Here is a 17,526-nt window from a genome sequence, read left to right as displayed (position 1 = left end):
CTGCAGGGGTCTGATGTTAGTCGACAATGGACCCCCCCCCGCTCCCCCCTCCAGGTGCTGGTTAAAACAGGTCACTACCCCCAAACCCTCAGTCTGGATTCCCTCTGCCACTGAATGAGCACAATTAGACACTCATCAGGAAGCAATCTGGGCACTGCTAATGGTCCCCAGCCTGGGGTACACTGTGTATGTGTGTGTGTGTGTGTGTGTGTGGGGGGGGGGGAGGAGGTCATGTACAGAGATGCCAAGGATTTCCCCCCACCACCACATCTGAGGGGGGTGGATCTGCCCCGCGGTCAGACTGAGCATGCACCCACACAGCTCTGGGTGGATGCATGTGGAGCCCGCTGCTCCCCCCCCCCCCCTCCACCTGGCCCGATGCTGCTGTAACACGGCCCTGTGGGATCTCCAACCAACCCCTCGCTCTTCAGAAGGATCGTCCTGGTTCCCCCGACAAGCCTGGAATCACATCTTATTTCCCATGAAGGGAAAAAAGACCCCCCCCCCCCCACCCCCTGCCCCCGAAAGACAGAATCCTTGGCCGCTCTCCTCTCCCGCTCCGTGATTCCTGATGTCTTTTAAATATCGTCTTTCTCCGCGGGCCCGCCTGCTCGGCGTGGGGAAACGAGGGATGACGGATGGAGGGAGATGGTGATAAACGACAGGCATGATCTCTCCTGGTGAGAGCCTGACGTCAACCACCTCCGGGGGGGGTGGGTGGGGCGGGGATTGGAGGTGCATGGGGGCAGTGTGGAGGGAGAAGTAGGGCACTGCCAGCGGGCTGTCCTCCTCATCTCTCCACTCCACATCTTCACATGGATGCAAATCCATGTAATGAGAGGGAGCAACCGGCAACAAACGTCTGTTTTTTTCTGGTTTTCCCCTCCACCTAGAAACCTGACTTCCCTTCTGCCCTGAAGGATAGACAGAGACCAGAGAGAAAGAGAGGCAGGGAGGAGAGCGAGAGAAAGGAAAGATCCGAGTCTGGATCAACTTAAACCGTCATCATCCTCAAGGGTAAGGCCCGTCTGTGTCTCATTGAAGTTTTCATTGACAAGAACCGTCTCAAGTTCCAGCGAGATTTATATATCGATTCTCCGATGCTGACACAACGTGTTTTTAATGTCAGAAATAAGCGTTGCGTAAAGAAAATTGTGCGTGTGTGTGTGTGTGTGGGGGGGGGCTCTATTTTTTTTCGGCCTCCCTCTCTTAGCCCTGCCCTGGTGTCACTCCGCGCAGAAGACGGGCAGACAGGCCGAAATTCTTCGCCATCCCCAGAGATACCTCTCCAAAAGCTGGGGGAGGGAGGTGGAGAGGAGGGAGGTGGACGGGAGGGAGGGAGGTGGACGGGAGGGAGGTGGAGAGGAGGGAGGGAGGTGGAGAGGAGGGAGGGAGGTGGAGAGGAGGGAGGGAGAGAGGTGGAGAGGAGGGAGGGAGAGAGGTGGAGAGGAGGGAGGTGGAGAGGAGGGAGGGAGAGAGGTGGAGAGGAGGGAGGGAGAGAGGTGGAGAGGAGGGAGAGAGGTGGAGAGGAGGGAGGGAGGTGGAGAGGAGGGAGAGAGGAGGGAGGGAGGTGGAGAGGAGGGAGAGAGGTGGAGAGGAGGGAGGGAGGTGGAGAGGAGGGAGGGAGGTGGAGAGGAGGGAGGGAGGTGGAGAGGAGGGAGAGAGGTGGAGAGGAGGGAGAGAGGTGGAGAGGAGGGAGGGAGGTGGAGAGGAGGGAGAGAGGTGGAGAGGAGGGAGGTGAAGGGGGGCGACGGGGCTCAAACACACATCTCTGGCTCTTCATGAAGCCAGGTCTCCTCCTGGCGTCTCCTCACTGACAGGTGTGACAAGCACACGGACCACGACGGGGAGAGCCGGAGGTTCCCCTCCTCTTGCTCGTCCTCTTTACTTTCTTCAGTAGAACAACGAGGAGGGGTGGGGGGTCCAAAGCCTTCATAGCAGCAGAAGCCCATGTAGAAGAGAGAGGACCCGGGAAGGGGGTCGTAATCGTATCTGTTCACTATTGTGTATTTAGTACAGAACTCCCGCAGTTAACCTTGACTTCAGAGGGCCGTCTTGGAGAGCGGAGATCCGTCGGCAGGCATAAGTCACCAGACGTAAGTCACCAGACGTTTCCTGCGACCCCTGCCCCGCCCTCCCCACCGCCGCCCTCCCCCCCCCCCGCCCTCCCCCTAGCATCACCCAGAACCTTCCAGACAGCCAGCGAGAGAGAACCTGTGAAAACAACGTCCTGTTTTAATAATGATAACCTCATGAGTGAGAGCTCTTATTGTCAACATGGAGCAGCTGGCGGTAAACGCAGTGAGCGCATGGGCCTGCAGGACCACAACATTCCTGACATCACTTCCCTTAAATGGGATGAGGCGCCGCACGGAGCAGGATGAAGAGGTGAGAGCGCCAATGGATCAGCCTATCGGGGCGCCGGGGAACGAGGGCGGGGGGGGGCACTGTGAGCTGACGACCAATGGATTGGCCAGGTTGATAGTCAGACAGCCAATGGCTGGGGTCGTATAGCTGTCATGTTCCTGGGGTGTTCCTTCCCCCCCTCCTGAGCAACACCTCCACCCCTCGGGGATGGATGGCCTCTGGGTTTCTCCTTTTCATCTCTCCCGCCCCCCTCGGTACCTGGTCATGCTGTAGCTATGTCTCAGCTCGTATATCACCGAGCAGACCTGGCCATCTTCGTCCCTATGCATGTACACACCAAAAGCTCTCTCTCCATCTCTCTCCCTTCCCCATCCCTCGTCCTCTCCCTCTCGCTAGTGCCAGCTCAGCGTTGCATGGCCTCATCGTGGAGGCTCGGGGCTCATTTCGGGAGTCAGGTGGCTGAGCGGCGAGGGAGTCGGGCTAGTAATCGGAAGGTTGCCGGATCGATTGGCCGCCGTGCCAAATGACGTTGTGTCCTTGGGCAAGGCACTTCACCCTACTTGCCTCGGGGGGAATGTCCCTGTACTTACTGTAAGTTGCTCTGGATAAGAGCGTTTGCTAAATGATTAAATGTAATTTCCGTCCGTTAAGGGACACGTGGGGTGGACGTGATGGGAGAAAGGGGAGAGAAAAAGAGAGAGAGAGTGAGTCCAGCCCTGTTGACTTTGTTCCCTCTCTCCTCGGGATGTCTGAAGACTCATTAACAGACGCCGGCGCCTCCTCTGCTCTCCATACCTACACCATCTGTACTGTAGGTTTAAGAGCCCTTCAAGGAACACTACTTTAATGCTGCCTTATAAAAACGTTTTATTTTGATTTTTTATTAAAAGTCTCTGGCAGCCATCACAGGGCCCTGGGGGGATGCATCTTTTCAAATTAAAAGTCTCTGGCAGTCCTCAAATGGGGCCTGAGGGGAACTCGCGTGAACGCATCGCAAAGCAATAAAGCTTTCATCAAAGGAGGACAATGACCAGCAAAAAATATGTCTGAATGTGCATCCTCCTCCACACAAACTCACCAGCTTACACGTTCACACACGCTCACACACACACACACACACACGAAGAAAACACACACACATGGTCTCATTCATTGTCTTATGCTATCCTTCTGCCTCCTTCCCCCTCCTCCTGCCTGTCCCCCCCCCCCCCCCCCTTCTCCCACAGTGAGGCTGGACAGTGGCAGCGGCGGTCAGGGAGGGTGTGGGAGGCAGTGCGGTCAGAGCTGCTGTCCTGAGGTCAGGATGGGTGTGGGAGGCAGTGCGGTCAGAGCTGCTGTCCTGAGGTCAGGATGGGTGTGGGAGGCAGTGCGGTCAGAGCTGCTGTCCTGAGGTCAGCTGTGGAACTGAGAGACAGCAGCAGTGGGAAGGAAAATAGCAGTTGGAAAGACATGGGAAATGGAAAGAGGGAGAGAGAGAGAGCAAGAGAGAGAGCAATGGAGAAACAGGGAGAGAGAGAGAGAGAGAGAGGGGTCCTGGCTGCAGTGTTGTTGTAAGCCTGCCCTCCCCAGCTCTGTGTGTGTTTGAGCATGTGTGTGTGCGTGTGCGTCCCCGTGGGCCGCTACTCCATTTTCACTAGACGACCAGACACATAAAGTATGACACACTGTTTTGTGCGGAACGCACCAATAAAACACAACACCGACCAGGCTCCGCTGGGAGGCGTTGCCACGGCGAAAGGACCCGTCACCACGGCAGCCTAGTGGGATGTCAGAGATGAGGACCTGGCTGGGATAGGTGTAGGTGCAGTACTTAACTAATTTGCCAGCCAGCCTGCCTGCCTGCCTGCCTGTCGACCACAGCCACAGAGAAGATGACCAGCTCCCACAGTCCAGGGGAAACTGGACTGACTGTGCCGTAAAGGCTGGAGGTGTTCCAAGCCCTGCCGTTGGTGTTGGAGGGCCGGGACCTTAGGACCCTCGAATACTTTCATCTCCCTCTACCAATGGGACGATGGGGGGGGGGCTCTCTACATCCAAACCTGCTTTTACAAGGAGGAACACTCAGCAGTCTGTCAATACCCTCAGATTAAAACGGGCCCACATTTTTCCCTGATAGGAAATGTACTTTTGAAACAAGCTTATCATCTACCACCCCTCCCCCTCTTCCCCCCAGCAAAGGACACTGACTGGTTGAGTTATCAGCCGGACCTTATGAAACACCTTCCTCTATTGGAAATCCCCCCCTTCGAACACACACACACACACAAACTTCAAACGAAAGGAAAGGGTGGACGACCCAGGGTGGAAAAAGAAAACTTTCAAAAGTGAGGAGTTTGGTGCCAGGGGGAACACCACTCCCAGGACTTGTGTAAGATCTGTGAGGGCCTGGTGACCCAAAGAGAGGGGGGGAGAGAGAGCAAGAGAGATACAGAGACAGAGGTACAGAGCTAGAGTGGAGAGAGAGATACAGAGAGAGAGAGAGAGGTACAGAGCTAGAGTGGAGAGAGAGAGAGAGAGAGAGATACAGAGAGAGAGAGAGAGGTACAGAGCTAGAGTGGAGAGAGAGAGAGATACAGAGAGAGGTACAGAGCTAGAGTGGAGAGAGAGAGAGAGAGAGAGAGAGAGAGAGAGAGAGAGAGAGAGAGAGAGAGAGAGAGAGAGAGAGAGAGAGAGAGAGAGAGAGAGAGAGAGAGAGAGAGAGAGAGAGAGAGAGAGAGAGAGAGAGAGAGAGAGAGAGAGAGAGAGAGAGAGAGAGAGAGAGAGAGAGAGAGAGAGAGAGAGAGAGAGAGAGAGAGAGAGAGAGAGAGAGAGAGAGAGAGAGAGAGAGAGAGAGAGAGAGAGAGAGAGAGAGAGAGAGAGAGAGAGAGAGAGAGAGAGAGAGAGAGAGAGAGAGAGAGAGAGAGAGAGAGAGAGAGAGAGAGAGAGAGAGAGAGACAGAGACAGAGACAGAGAGAGACAGAAGAGGTGGCAGGCAGTCAGTCCGGCAGCGGAGCAACACTTTTACTGCACAGGGGCCAAAAGAGTGGCTTTGAGTTAACAGTGAACATTTACTCAATATAGTCCCCACATTTAACATCCAATGGCTTTAAAGACTGTAAAATAAAGAGTAGTGACTTTAGTGGGCTTTTCATCAGGAGTTACTGCTGTAGCGCCGAGCAGAGCGAGAGAGAGAGAGAGAGAGAGAGAGAGAGAGAGAGGGAGGGAGTGAGGGGAGGAGAGCGGTGAAGCCAGCCAGGTTCCATCATGATGTTAGAGTGTAGACATCACCACAGTCACCACATGAACCAAAACTATTCAAGCTAGGTTCAACTGTGTGTGTACCAGGACCACAGCACTGACAACTACCATACTCGACTTCACTAACCCTTCCCTCTCTCCCTCTCTTTTCCACGGAAGGTATATATGCATGTATACTAACAGCTCTCTCTCTCTTTCTTTCCCTCTCTCTCTCCTCCTCCGTACTCTTTCTAACCTGCCAGCACAGAGGCCAGATGTGCAAATGTGTCTCCGTGTTGCTATTCCAGAGGCGTCCAGGACCAGCGAGGCAGAGCGAGGCAGAATGAGGTAGAGCGAGACAGAGCGAGAGGAATATTTGACTTCACTCCACGGGAGACTGCTTTAATAATTTTGGCGGGGGCGCAGCGGAGAAAGGTAGCTTGGCCCGGCTCGGTGTTGACGGCATACCCAACAACATGATCCTAATGACTTGGAAAATCCAGGGCCCTCCATGGACCGGTCCAGATGCTACCGTCATGAGAAAAGCTACTGTTTTATTGAATTCAGACTCTTTTTACAATCTAGCATTTATTATTTGACCATTAAGGCATCTTAGGTGACATGGTGCGTAAAATAGTTTGGGAGTTAATTTGCGCTCGGCTGCAGGTCCTTTACCCCACACTGGCCTGGTGTGTACGCTTGTGTGTGTGTGACTGTTGCTCTGGGGGCACTCGCCCCATAGCCATGTCTGCAGCCAATTTGGTCCTGCCGCCTGCCATCAGGTTGACTGGCCTTGTGGAGGCAGGGAGGGAGGGAGGGAGGCAGGGAGGCAGGGAGGCAGGGAGGCAGGGAGGCAGGGAGGGAGGGAGGGAGGCAGGGAGGGAGGGAGGGAGGGAGGGAGGGAGGGAGGGAGGGAGGGAGGGAGGGAGGGAGGGAGGGAGGGAGGGAGGGAGGGAGGGAGGGAGGGAGGGAGGGAGGGAGGGAGGGAGGGAGGGAGGGAGGGAGGGAGGGAGGGAGGGAGGGAGGGAGGGAGGGAGGGAGGGAGGGAGGGAGGGAGGGAGGGAGGGAGGGAGGGAAAGGGTTTGGCACCGGGACAGGGAACCCTGAAGCTCCCCAGTGAAGCTCCACTCCACAGACTTAAGTTTGCTTTCAGGAAAGGGAGAGACAAAAAGAGAAAGAGAGAGACTGAGGAGAGAAAAAAGCCACCCAGCCAGCCCTTACCTGGGGGTCTGTGCACTTCCTGCAGTAAGCCCTCCTGCAGGTCAGGGGGCGCTCCGTTGCCCAGGCTGTGGCTCCAGCTGAGCAGCAGGGCCTGCAGCAGCAGGGTCTGGGCCCGGGTCGCCTGCAGCGTCAGCTGGGGAAGCTCCACCATGCACTCTGTGATGGGGACAGACGACCTCTTGGTCCTGCGGAGAGGTGGGGGGGAGAGGAGAGGGCAAGGGAGGGAGGAGTAGGAAAGAGAGAGAGGGAGGGAGGGAGGGAGGGAGGGAGGAAAGAGAAAGGAGATCTCAATGGTCCATCGGATTAAGGGGAAGTCATTCTCACACAAAAACAAAGCCTTCGGTGAGGAGACGGCTAGGGAGGAGACGGGGAAGTGGAACATATTCAATTCTCACTGGTCCTGTCAATGTTGACTGCACCAGCGGTCACTGATTTTGTCGGCGAGAATCAAAGAGAAAACGGTCAAACCGGCCATCATCTTTGGCTCTGAGGGGCCGAATGGGATGGGAAGTGGGACAAGGTGACATGCTTAGAAGTCATTTTATATCGCATCAACAATAATCTTATTTTACGCGAGCCCTTCCGTGGAGAAAATCTGCGTGTGTGTTTTTGTCTTGTGTGTGTGTTAATACACAGGTGGTCGCTGACAGGCTGGTTCTTCCCAATGCAGAGGTGTTATGTCTGTGATGTCTCCGCGGTACGTCAGTGTGCGATAGGAGTGTAAAAGGATAAGAGGCTTGTCGAGAGAGCAAGAGAGGGAGGAGGCAGCCAGACGAGACACGCCAGTCGAGTTCACAACATTCTGACCAAACATTCCTACGGTTTACCTCATGACATACCGTATGCAAAACATCGAATACACGGCGCTCCGAACACAGCGTCACACGTTCATCAGGAACCTTTAGGCAAAGCATCGAATGGGCAGAAGTCTAACTGCAGGGTCAATACGGTCCGTCCTCGACGGAAGACGGAACAGGAAGTAAAGGAGCGAGAAGGAAAGGGGCTGAGGAGACTGGGAAGTGACAGGGGAGAGCCCCACTTAGCCAGGACCCGCTCAACACAGAGACGCAGAGACATGGCGCTAGGCAGGAACGGACCGCCGCTGACGGAGTGAGAGTTTGAAATGGAAGCTTATTTCGGCCCAACTTTACCGTGCATGGCTTAGCTTCTTGGCAGCTTTTTAGCCACAGCACAGAAGTCCTCTCTCTCTCTCTCTCTCTCTCTCTCTGATCTGTCGCTTTCTCCCCTCTCCTTCTCCCTCTCACTCGTCTACCATGATTTATGGGAGGTGATGTACTTCGGAGAAACCTGACCCTGAAAAGAATCTCCACACATCCAGCATGTCATCTGTCTCTGGGCGGACCTTCTCCCCTGTGTGTTTGTGTGTGTGTGTGTATGTGTGTGTGTCTGTGTGTGGAAGATGAATGAGAGCATGGTCCGTCGAGGCTGTGATGGACAGGACCTGGAGAAGTCAGTCGTACTGTTCCTACTGTTACCTCATCCTGCTATGCCGGGCTCGTCAGTCCATCTCACTCTCACACACACACACACCTATCCATCCCTCAACCCGTGCACCATTCCTGGGCCCAACTTATTCCCAGCGCCAGGTTATGAGGTCATGACTACCCTAGCACCCACTCCCCTCCCCACAATTCCAAGGACATTATGTTACTCTAACTAGATGGAGAGAAAGAGACAGAGAAAGAGACAGAGAGAGACAGAGAGAGAGAGAGAGAGAGACAGAGACAGAGACAGAGACAGAGACAGAGACAGAGAGAAAGAGAGAAAGAGAGAAAGAGAGAAAGAGAGAACCACAGAAGGGTGAGGAGTAGAGGAAAGGGTGAGCAGAGGAGGAGAAGCAGAGAGAAGGAGGAGAGGCAGAGGAGGATGAGAGGGGGGATTCCCCTCTGAAGATCCAGATGCCCCACGGCTCCATAGCAGACAGCCAAAGCAGCGTGGAGGCTGGAAACTGAGCTATGAAGCCCAGAGAGTGATGGAGCACCCCCTTCCCTCCCCTTCTCCTCTCCTGTGTCCCCTGGAACCTCTTCCTCTCTGGGTGGAAAAACACCTTGGAAGCCCTGCTCTAAACACTGCTAAACAACCACCTCCCTCCCTCCAGATATAGGATACTCGGGGGGGGGGGGGGGGGTTGGCACTGCCCCCGACAGCCACAAGTTCCGTGTTTGTTACAACCTCAGTTGTCATGGAGACCCCTGAGGACAGGGCGGGAGGTGTTCTGGGATGGGGGGGGGTGCGGTCTGGTTCGGAAATAGCATCGTGACTAACTTCTCCTGCGCTCACGGACAGCCGTCCCAGGGTGCACGGCGGCCCCGTTTGCTCTCCCCCCTGCTCCGAGCCGGAGCGCGAGGCGGCCCCTGGCCCTGGGAGCTCCGCTCTGCCGTCGTTTAGCAACTCTTCCTTCTCTGCCTCGGCTCTCTCTCCATTCATCTCTTCATCTTTCCCTCGTTCTGGTTCTTCCTCCCTTGTCCTGGGGAGGGGGGGCTGTAGTGAGCCTTCGCACCGAAGAATGCGCCCTCCCATCCTCAACTCGACCCACCCGCTTCAACCTCAATCCACCACCATGCAAATCCGACAATTAAAACTTAAAATTAGCCAACGTTCTTACTTGAACACATTGTCCCCTCTGGCCAGAAGTTGCAGAGTCCAGCTGTACCAGAACAAGGCTGCAAACAGCAACATACAAGCCCCAGTAACAGGAACACCACATCAAAGCCGCCCCCCCCCCCCCCGTCACATGCTGGAAACCCAGAGGACAAGACAGCTCTTCCCTCCGGTCGCTCTCTCCACCCCGGGGGCGAGCGTCAGCCGCTCGCCCCCTCGGCACGACGCGCTCGGCGAGGCAGACCGGGGGGGGTCGGAGGCCTCGCCCGCCGGCGGCCCCACATGCGGAGCGAATGGCAGCGGGGCTTGGCTGGGATGGCGGCTGGCGGGGGATGAAAGGGCCCTCCGCGGAGCTCTGGGAGCGTTTAGAACGCTGGCGGGGCCCCTGTCGTGTGCACGTGCTGGGCTCCCAACGCTTTCATTGTGCACCTGTTTTGATTATATTGCGCCCCGCTTTATTGTGAACAACAACTTTGAATGCGGGGCTAAATAAGAAACAGGCTGTTCATTAGCGTGCTTGAAGGGGGGGGGGGTGTGTGTGTGTGTGTGAGAGAATGTGCGTATGCGTTTTTGTCGTGTCTGTCGGGGAGTAAAAAACGTTTTGGTGTTGATCTCCCCCAAGATAAAAAATCCCTTTGGCTCCTCGGAGTCAGGCCTGTATTCCAGCAGTCCTGTCTGAACCCGCAGCAGGGCTGGGGTCAGCTCCTGTGGTACTACAGCTGAGAACCACTGCAGGCCAGGATCAGTGAGGGAATTAAAGGAAATCTGAATTAGGCCGGAGCTGAGAGGAATGAGGTGCGAGCAACAGGGAGAGTGAAATATGTCTTCCTACCGGGGAGTGTGTCAGCAGTAAAGCATGTTGGTTCTCATTTCCTGACCTGTCCACTGCTGGCGCTGTGAGTGGCACACACACACACACACACAAACACTTCTGTAGGCCTGGCATGGCTCAGCTGAGCTGGGCAGAGCTTGGTCCGGTTTGGGAGAGATTGGAAGAGCAGAGCAAACCAGAGCACAGGGTAGACAGAGCGGGGCAGAGTCAGGGAGGAGTTGGCAGATGTTGGCCGGAGTGGTTGGCCATTAGCATTAGCATCTAGCGCCAGCCGTGTGTGTGTGTGTGTGCAGTCCGTCTGTCCTAGGCCGTGGTGTGTGTGTGTGTGTGTCAGGGCTGGGGTGCATGTGGGCCCTGTGTTTCCCAGGGTGATCACTGTGGTCACGACTATATTTAGTGGTCTGCAGCTGGGGGGCTGTGGCTGGGGGGGGGGGGGAGGGGGCTGGGCGCAGAGGGGTGGTCCCACTGGCAGGTCTCTACGTCTGAGTCAGACCACAAACAGCCGTGGGGGTGGGGGTGGGAGGGCAGCTTTGGCTTGACTGCTTCTTTAACAACCTGTAACTTTAGAATAATTAGGAAAAGAAGCAGTTACTGCCACCACGGAGCAGGACTGCAGACCAGAGAGGGAGAGAGAGAAAGAGAGAGAGAGAGAGAGGGGGGGGGAGAGGGGAAGAGAGAGTGAGAGAGAGGGTGGAGAGATCTGTAGCCTGCTACCTTGCAGTACACATGCCTGAGTCTCTGGGGTGGAATAACTCCCAAGATCACCAGCAGAACTAGCTTCTCATTAAAAGCTGCTTGGAGACGGTCCAGAACAAACCGAGAGAGAGAGAAAGTGCGAGACAGAGAGAGAGAGTGCGAGAGAGAGAGAGAGAGAGAGAGAGAGAGAGAGAGAGAGAGAGAGAGAGAGAGAGAGAGAGAGAGAGAGAGAGAGAGAGAGGGGGAGACCCTGGCAGCTCTGAGCTCTGTGCCGCTGCACACAGAAACATGGCTCGCTCTTAATCACAGACCCAGGAAGGGGGGGGGAGAGAGGGGGGCCAGGTTGAGGAGCGAAACTGCTGGCCGGGGGGGGCATCGAAAGGTGCCGTCATATGACACGTACCTGCAGACAAGAGCTGTGATGTGTGTGTGTGCGTGTGTGGGCCCAGCAGCACCTGGTCTCCTCCGCAGTGGAGGCACGAGGAACACTGGGTTCTCCTCGCGGCTCAGCCGTGCGTGTTCTCATGAACGGAACCTTGTTCCTTTAAACTCAGCACCTTTTCTCTGGAGCGAGCGGTTCCGCCGGCCCAGCTGCCTCTTAATGGTTTACAGAAGCGTTCCGAACGCGGGCTTGGAACCTGCCGTCAGTTTCCACGATGTCCAAGGAGCTATTACTCACATCCTGTACACCACTACATCCACACTCTCACTCTTTCCAAAATAATGCAAAAGGCTGGGAGGTGAAGTTGTTTAAATGAACCCCGGATCACACACTGGAACACACACACAAACCCGAAAACCAACGTGTACACACACAAACACACACATCAGCCCTCACAGATGGATTGCGTCACACAAGCAAAAACCAACACACACACACATATCGGAGAGAGAGAGTTTCGGTCGATCCTTTGCCCAGATCTCTATCAGGCTTCCAAAACACCACTTTCTCCTGTCTGTCTTCGCCTTATCTGGCCTTGTTTACGTGGCGCACCCCAACGCCAGATCGTCCGTTAGACCTGACATGTTTGCCTGCTAGATCACCTGATAGGCACTGCCTGGGGAGATTGATGCACAGTCTAGAAGTTTCTACAGATCCATCACTGTCACTCCCTTCCCTCCCTCCCTCCCTCGCCAACGACCAGGCCAAACACTCACGCCTGCCGGTTCATCCACACCTCAACCTCCATTTGGGTGTTTTAGGCAGGAAATCGGTTGAGAATGGCGGGAAGAGCTCAGTGTTTAGTGCATGTGTGTGTCTGGGGTGGTTAAGAGATGGGGAACAGCAGAATTCTCCATCTCCTCAGCAGCAGGTTGAGACCTCGCTCTGAATAACCACAGCGGCTTATTATGGTCTGGCATCCAGGCCAGTTACAAACGAGAAACGACTTGTCTACAGTATCTACCTTTCCAACCAAACTATAAAAAACAGTTAAGAGGAGCTTTAATAAATACCTCAAACAAATGGATGTGATAAATCAACCACCATGGACCTGAGCTCCCCCGGGAATAAAACTTCTCTGATAGGTTGACCCCTCGCTCTGGACTAGAATCCATTAAGTTGTTTTTTTTTCTTCCCCAAGTCGTCTTTCGCCATACTCGGACCGCTATTCATGTCTTGCAGGACCTGTGTGTGTGTGTGTGTATTTTGTGTGGACAGGAGGTTGTGGTTGGCTCTGGGTCAGAGGTGTGTGATGTATGCATTTCTCAATCATCGGCGCTGAACAGTCCAAATTCTTCAAAGACTACGCTCTCTCTCCTCCCCCTCCCCCTACCCCCCCTCACTCCCTGTCCCTTACTCCCTCACTCCCTCTCCCTCCCTCGCTCCTCCCAGCGCTGAGATCCGTTCTCAGGAGAGAGCTTCATTACACAGGGATTACCACAGGAGATGTTCTAATCAACCTCTGCAGACAGCTGCACACCGCCAGGCCAGAAAGTGGCAATGACGTGGTTGGTCAGGCATAAAAAGAAAACAAAGTGTGCACGAGTGTGAGAGAGAAGGAATGATTGCGTGCGTGTGAAAATGTGTGTGTGTGTGTGTGTGTGTGGCTCGGTGAGTACTGCAGTGTGGGGCGGAGAGGTCGAGGGGGTGTCCAAGGGGTGACTGGGGGATGCAGGGGTGTGTGGGGGTTGTTAGGATGTTCACCACAGTAGATGATGGGGTAATCCAAGTGGATCTGATAATCCGTCACCCTTCCCTCTCCATCTGCCGGCCTGGCTGCTTCTCCTTCTGGAAGCTTCTATTCTGCACGGGCAAAACCAGTCGTCCATTCAGACACTCGGCTTGGGTGTGTGGAGGAGAGTGTTTGATATTGAATGAGTGTGTGTGTGTGAAAGCTTCCTTCCAGCAGCCGGGGAACGATGGAGACGTCAATCAACGCGAGCCAGGCTCTTCACTCGACGATGTCATTTCCTGTTCGCCGGGCTCCTCAATACGCTCATTGATCTACACGGCACCTATAAAGCAGACGCGAGCGCGCGTACACCTCACCCCAGACGCGGCCAAAAGACTTTATGGACTGTGTGCCACACGAAATATGATGTACACTGGGCTGGCAGCCCCAACACTACGCTACCTCTGCTCCGCATGGAACAATATGACATCATGTGCCATTCTGCACTTTTAATACACACCTGTTAACACACAGGCCTGCTTGTTGGACCACAGTCTCTCTCCCCCCCCCCCAACCCATGAGATTCCTTCTCCCCCCCCCTCCACCCCCCTCTCTCAGAACGTGCACCCGGCCCTGACTGACTGGTTTCGCTACCTGGTCAGATGGGCCTGTCGCCCGGTGTGATGCGACGGCTGTCTGCGCGGGGGGGGGGGGGCCTCAGGGGGCCACAGGCTTGAGGAAGGGTCTTCCTGGGATCCCGTTGCCATGGAGACATGGTAGCCACACTGAGGGGGGCGAGGGGGTGTGTCTTTGTCAACTCGAGAGCATTCAACTGCATTGGACTTCGCTTACGATCCGACAGGCAGACACTGTGTTCTGTGTCAAAAACGCACGCTCACACGCCCCAGGACACGCATACAATCCTAGCCGGTGTGCCCCTCCTCCCTTGACCTCTTTTGACTCCCCATTGGAGGAGAGCTCGGTCTCGCGGCCTCTGGTTGGCTACGCTGTCTGACACGAAACAGGTGCTGTTGTAGCTAACTAACAGAGTAGTAATGTGTTATTTCAACCGTTTATACACACACACACACACACGTACACACATACACCCATGCCAGAAACATCTGACATACCTCAGCTAGCTCTATAAATCACAGTTTAGCTAATCTGGAGTCTAGACTACCGGCCATTTCCCATCTGAACTTCTCATATAAATCCCTGAGGTTGCTACAACGTTCAGGCCATGTTATAATGAACACACTGTTCCAGAGGAGTTGTAAAAGATGAAGATAAACATATAATCACACAATTCCAAATCATCAAAAAGCCCAACAGGGAAAGTTGACATTAGCCCCCTCGCCCCCCCCCTTCCCTAACCCCTGGTTCTGGCCCATTGAAATGTTTAGTCTGCCTCGGCAGCACTTCCACGCACACTGCACCTGCAGAGGGCCCACGCCTGCAGCCGGCAGAGCGGGCCGAGGACCGCGGGGCTGCAAAAAAAAAAAAAAAACGCCACATAAAAGCCAGCGTGGGGGCTGAGTAATGGCCTGCGACGCGACGCACCGCCCCTGTGGGCCGCCCGCCCCGGCTGGTGGGCCTGGTGGTCGCGCCGGGCCTGTCAAGTGCCACCCCCACCACCACAGCCGTCACCAGCGACGCAGGTGGCACTTTCTCTCTCGCCACAAACCCCCTCAAACCTCAGCGCCCCACCGCACCCCTTCCCCCAAACTTTTTTTTTTTTCTTCTTTTTTTTTTCCTTTTTCTTTCTGTCTTTTACAGGCACCCATTTTATCAGGGGTAACAGGTTTAACAGCCTGGCCCACTGGGAGTCCCGGCAGGAGCTCTGTGAAGTCTGGGGCACCGGGCGCTGGCTCTCATTAGCGCTAAACAGAACCTGACGCCGCGCCGCCGCTCTCTAACTCACTGGGAGCGAAAGTTCATTTCACGGGATCTGGGGTGTTCTGGAGTCCGGGTGGTTAACCGTAGGTCAGGGAGGAAAGGGAGCCGCCGGTCCCTGTCATCAGGCCCGGACCAGATCGACGCTAGTTTCCGGAACGTTCGTCCGCCGGCTCCCGACACAGCCGCATGTGAGGGAATGACCTATCCGAGGGGTGGGGTTTGTTTTCCAGCGTGATAAGCATTCCTAAATATACTGAAAAGGACATGCAGAGCATTTGTTTAATCGCTGTGTCTTTTATGTCAGCTAGGTGTTTGTCTAAGGACTTGAATGAGCCGACAACCTGAGTGAGTGGGAGTTGGCTTACTGGTTAATGTAATGGCTAACGCTCACTTTCAGTTATACATTAGCCACTACACAATGACCGGTGTCCTTACAGGGAAGGGGGGGAGGGAAGGAGGGAGGGGCAAGAAGGGAGGGGGGGCTTGAAAGGCTTCAGAGAGGCTGGGGAGAGGGGGGTGGGGGGGATGATAAAGATGCTTTTTCACCATCCCCACTCTTCCCCTGTCCGTCATCCAGATAAGGCCCTCCTCTCCAGTGTAAAAAAAAAAGATAACCCAGGAATCTGCATAGCTACTGACACAGCAAAAGGGGGGGGGGGGGGGGGGTAGGGATTTACGTTTTCCCCAACAGCGCATGTCTTAAGTACCTGACGCTGTCAGTCAGACAGAAAGCCATCCAGTGCAGACAGAGGTCAAGTATGAGACAGCTAAGACAGAAACGACGGCGGCTTGCCTCGCAACCTCGTATGACAACACTCAGATAACCATCTGGGGAGGGGGGGGGGGAGCACAGACAAACGCACCACTGTCCAGGACACACACACACACTTCCAGCCTGTCAAGGTGTCGGAAACAAGGCTATAATTAAAGCAGAGGATGATGTGGAGCAGAAGGAGCAGAAGTAATGGGCCCAGACAACACAGGCAGCCCTGACACACACGCACACCACACTGACACACTCGCGACACACACACACACACTCGCACACCGCAACACACAGGATACACACCGCAACACACAGGTCTTCTCACGACCACACCTACCAACCACACACACCTGCACTGTTGCCTGACGCACGCTTCAGGTATGATCAGAATGGGACACACCAACAGCATCTGGGTGTGTGTGAGAGTGTGTGTGAGTGTGTGTGTGTGTGTTCCTCAAAGGGAAAGCAGGTGGACACAGAGACTGAGAAGCCAAGCCACAGGGGGCACTGGTGTCAGGAAGAAAAATAACATCAGTCTGACATCTGAATACAGTACTCAGAGAGTTCTGAGCAGCGTGTGTGTGTGTGTGTGTGTGTTTGTGTGTGAGAGAGAGAGAAAAGCAGCCTGCAGATCAAACAGGCTGCCAGTCTGTTATTGGGAGAGGAGCTCAGGGAGTAGAACCCTCAGAACTGTGGTTATTCATCTGCTGTATCCTGCCTGCGTGCACACACACACACACACACACGCTACAGGAGAGGAAGGTAGAACCATATGCAGCTTGACATGTTTAAATCCAAACTAATGGAGTGAAATCGATTCCCAAGCTAGCGTTTTTCACAACTGCTGGTTTTACAGGCACACTCACTGCAAGGTGTGAGTGTGTGAGAGAGAGATGTTGTGTGTGTGTGTGTGTGTGTGTGTGTCTCGGTCACCCAGATGTGGGTTGAAGGATAGAAGGCTGGGTAGTGAGAAAAGCAACCCTCTCATCTCCCAGTACTGCTCCTGAGTGTGTTTACATCTCTACCAGGACAACAAACACACGTCAGCACATGCACACCCCCACACACACACACCCCCACACCCCCCCACACACACACACACACACACACTGCAACCACATCAGGACAACCATTCTGTTCCGTTTTGTACTGAGGGAGATTCCCAGTGACTCATTCTTGTTTGGTGTGTGTGTGTGTGGGTGTGTGTGTGTGTGCGGCGGTCAGATATCAAATGCTTGGTTTGGCCTGTTTTTCCTTGTGAGAAGTGACAGCAGTGACCGCTCGCCATACAGCAGGACAGCAACTCATCCATCATTACAGAAACACAGTTTCTGTCTCCTCAACACACACACACACACACACACACAGTGGTCTGGCCGGCTCTGAGGGTTTCCTGCTGTGGTAACACACTCGCACTCCCATGGCAACTCATGGATGGCCGTCATCTTGTTATGGAGCTCAGGAGTCCATGGAACAGCGAGTGCAAGCCTAGGGGGGCCAAGACACACGACAGGCCACGTGCCCTCCCGAGTGAGCGCTGGGACTCACCAGTGAGCAGGCATCTGGAGGAGCTTGCCATAGAGTGCAGTGCTGAAGGAGGGGATTATGGGAATTAGAGGCAAGAAGCTGCCGTCACTCTCCTGACAGGTCAGGCCAGCCTGCAACCCAAACACCTGGAGAGGAGAGGAGAGGAGAGGGAAGGAGAGGAGAGGAGAGGGGAGGTAAGGAGAGGAGAGGACAGGGAAGGAGAGGAGAGGAGAGGAGAGGAGAGGAGAGGAGAGGAGAGGAGAGGA

The 17,526-nt window shown here is 54.8% G+C and overlaps 1 protein-coding gene across 4 annotated transcripts in view; it reads right to left on the bottom strand.

Moving 5' to 3' along the window:
- Positions 1-17,526, bottom strand: part of vps13b (vacuolar protein sorting 13 homolog B) — a 226,534-nt gene that overhangs the window by 163,497 nt on the left and 45,511 nt on the right. For all 4 annotated transcript variants that reach the window (XM_084708357.1, XM_084708365.1, XM_084708349.1 and 1 more), the window contains 2 exons: positions 17,282-17,406; positions 6,805-6,989 (listed from right to left, as the gene is read on the bottom strand). In XM_084708357.1, coding sequence (XP_084564483.1) covers positions 6,805-6,989; positions 17,282-17,406 — 310 coding nt within the window. The remainder of the gene's footprint in view (positions 1-6,804; positions 6,990-17,281; positions 17,407-17,526) is intronic.

The sequence above is a fragment of the Hypomesus nipponensis genome, chromosome 2 (genome assembly GCF_054491055.1).
Source record: "Hypomesus nipponensis isolate SF chromosome 2, ASM5449105v1, whole genome shotgun sequence".
NCBI lineage: Eukaryota > Metazoa > Chordata > Actinopteri > Osmeriformes > Osmeridae > Hypomesus > Hypomesus nipponensis.
Note: the sequence above shows the minus strand (reverse complement) of the source record. Positions and strands in the feature narration are given on the sequence as shown.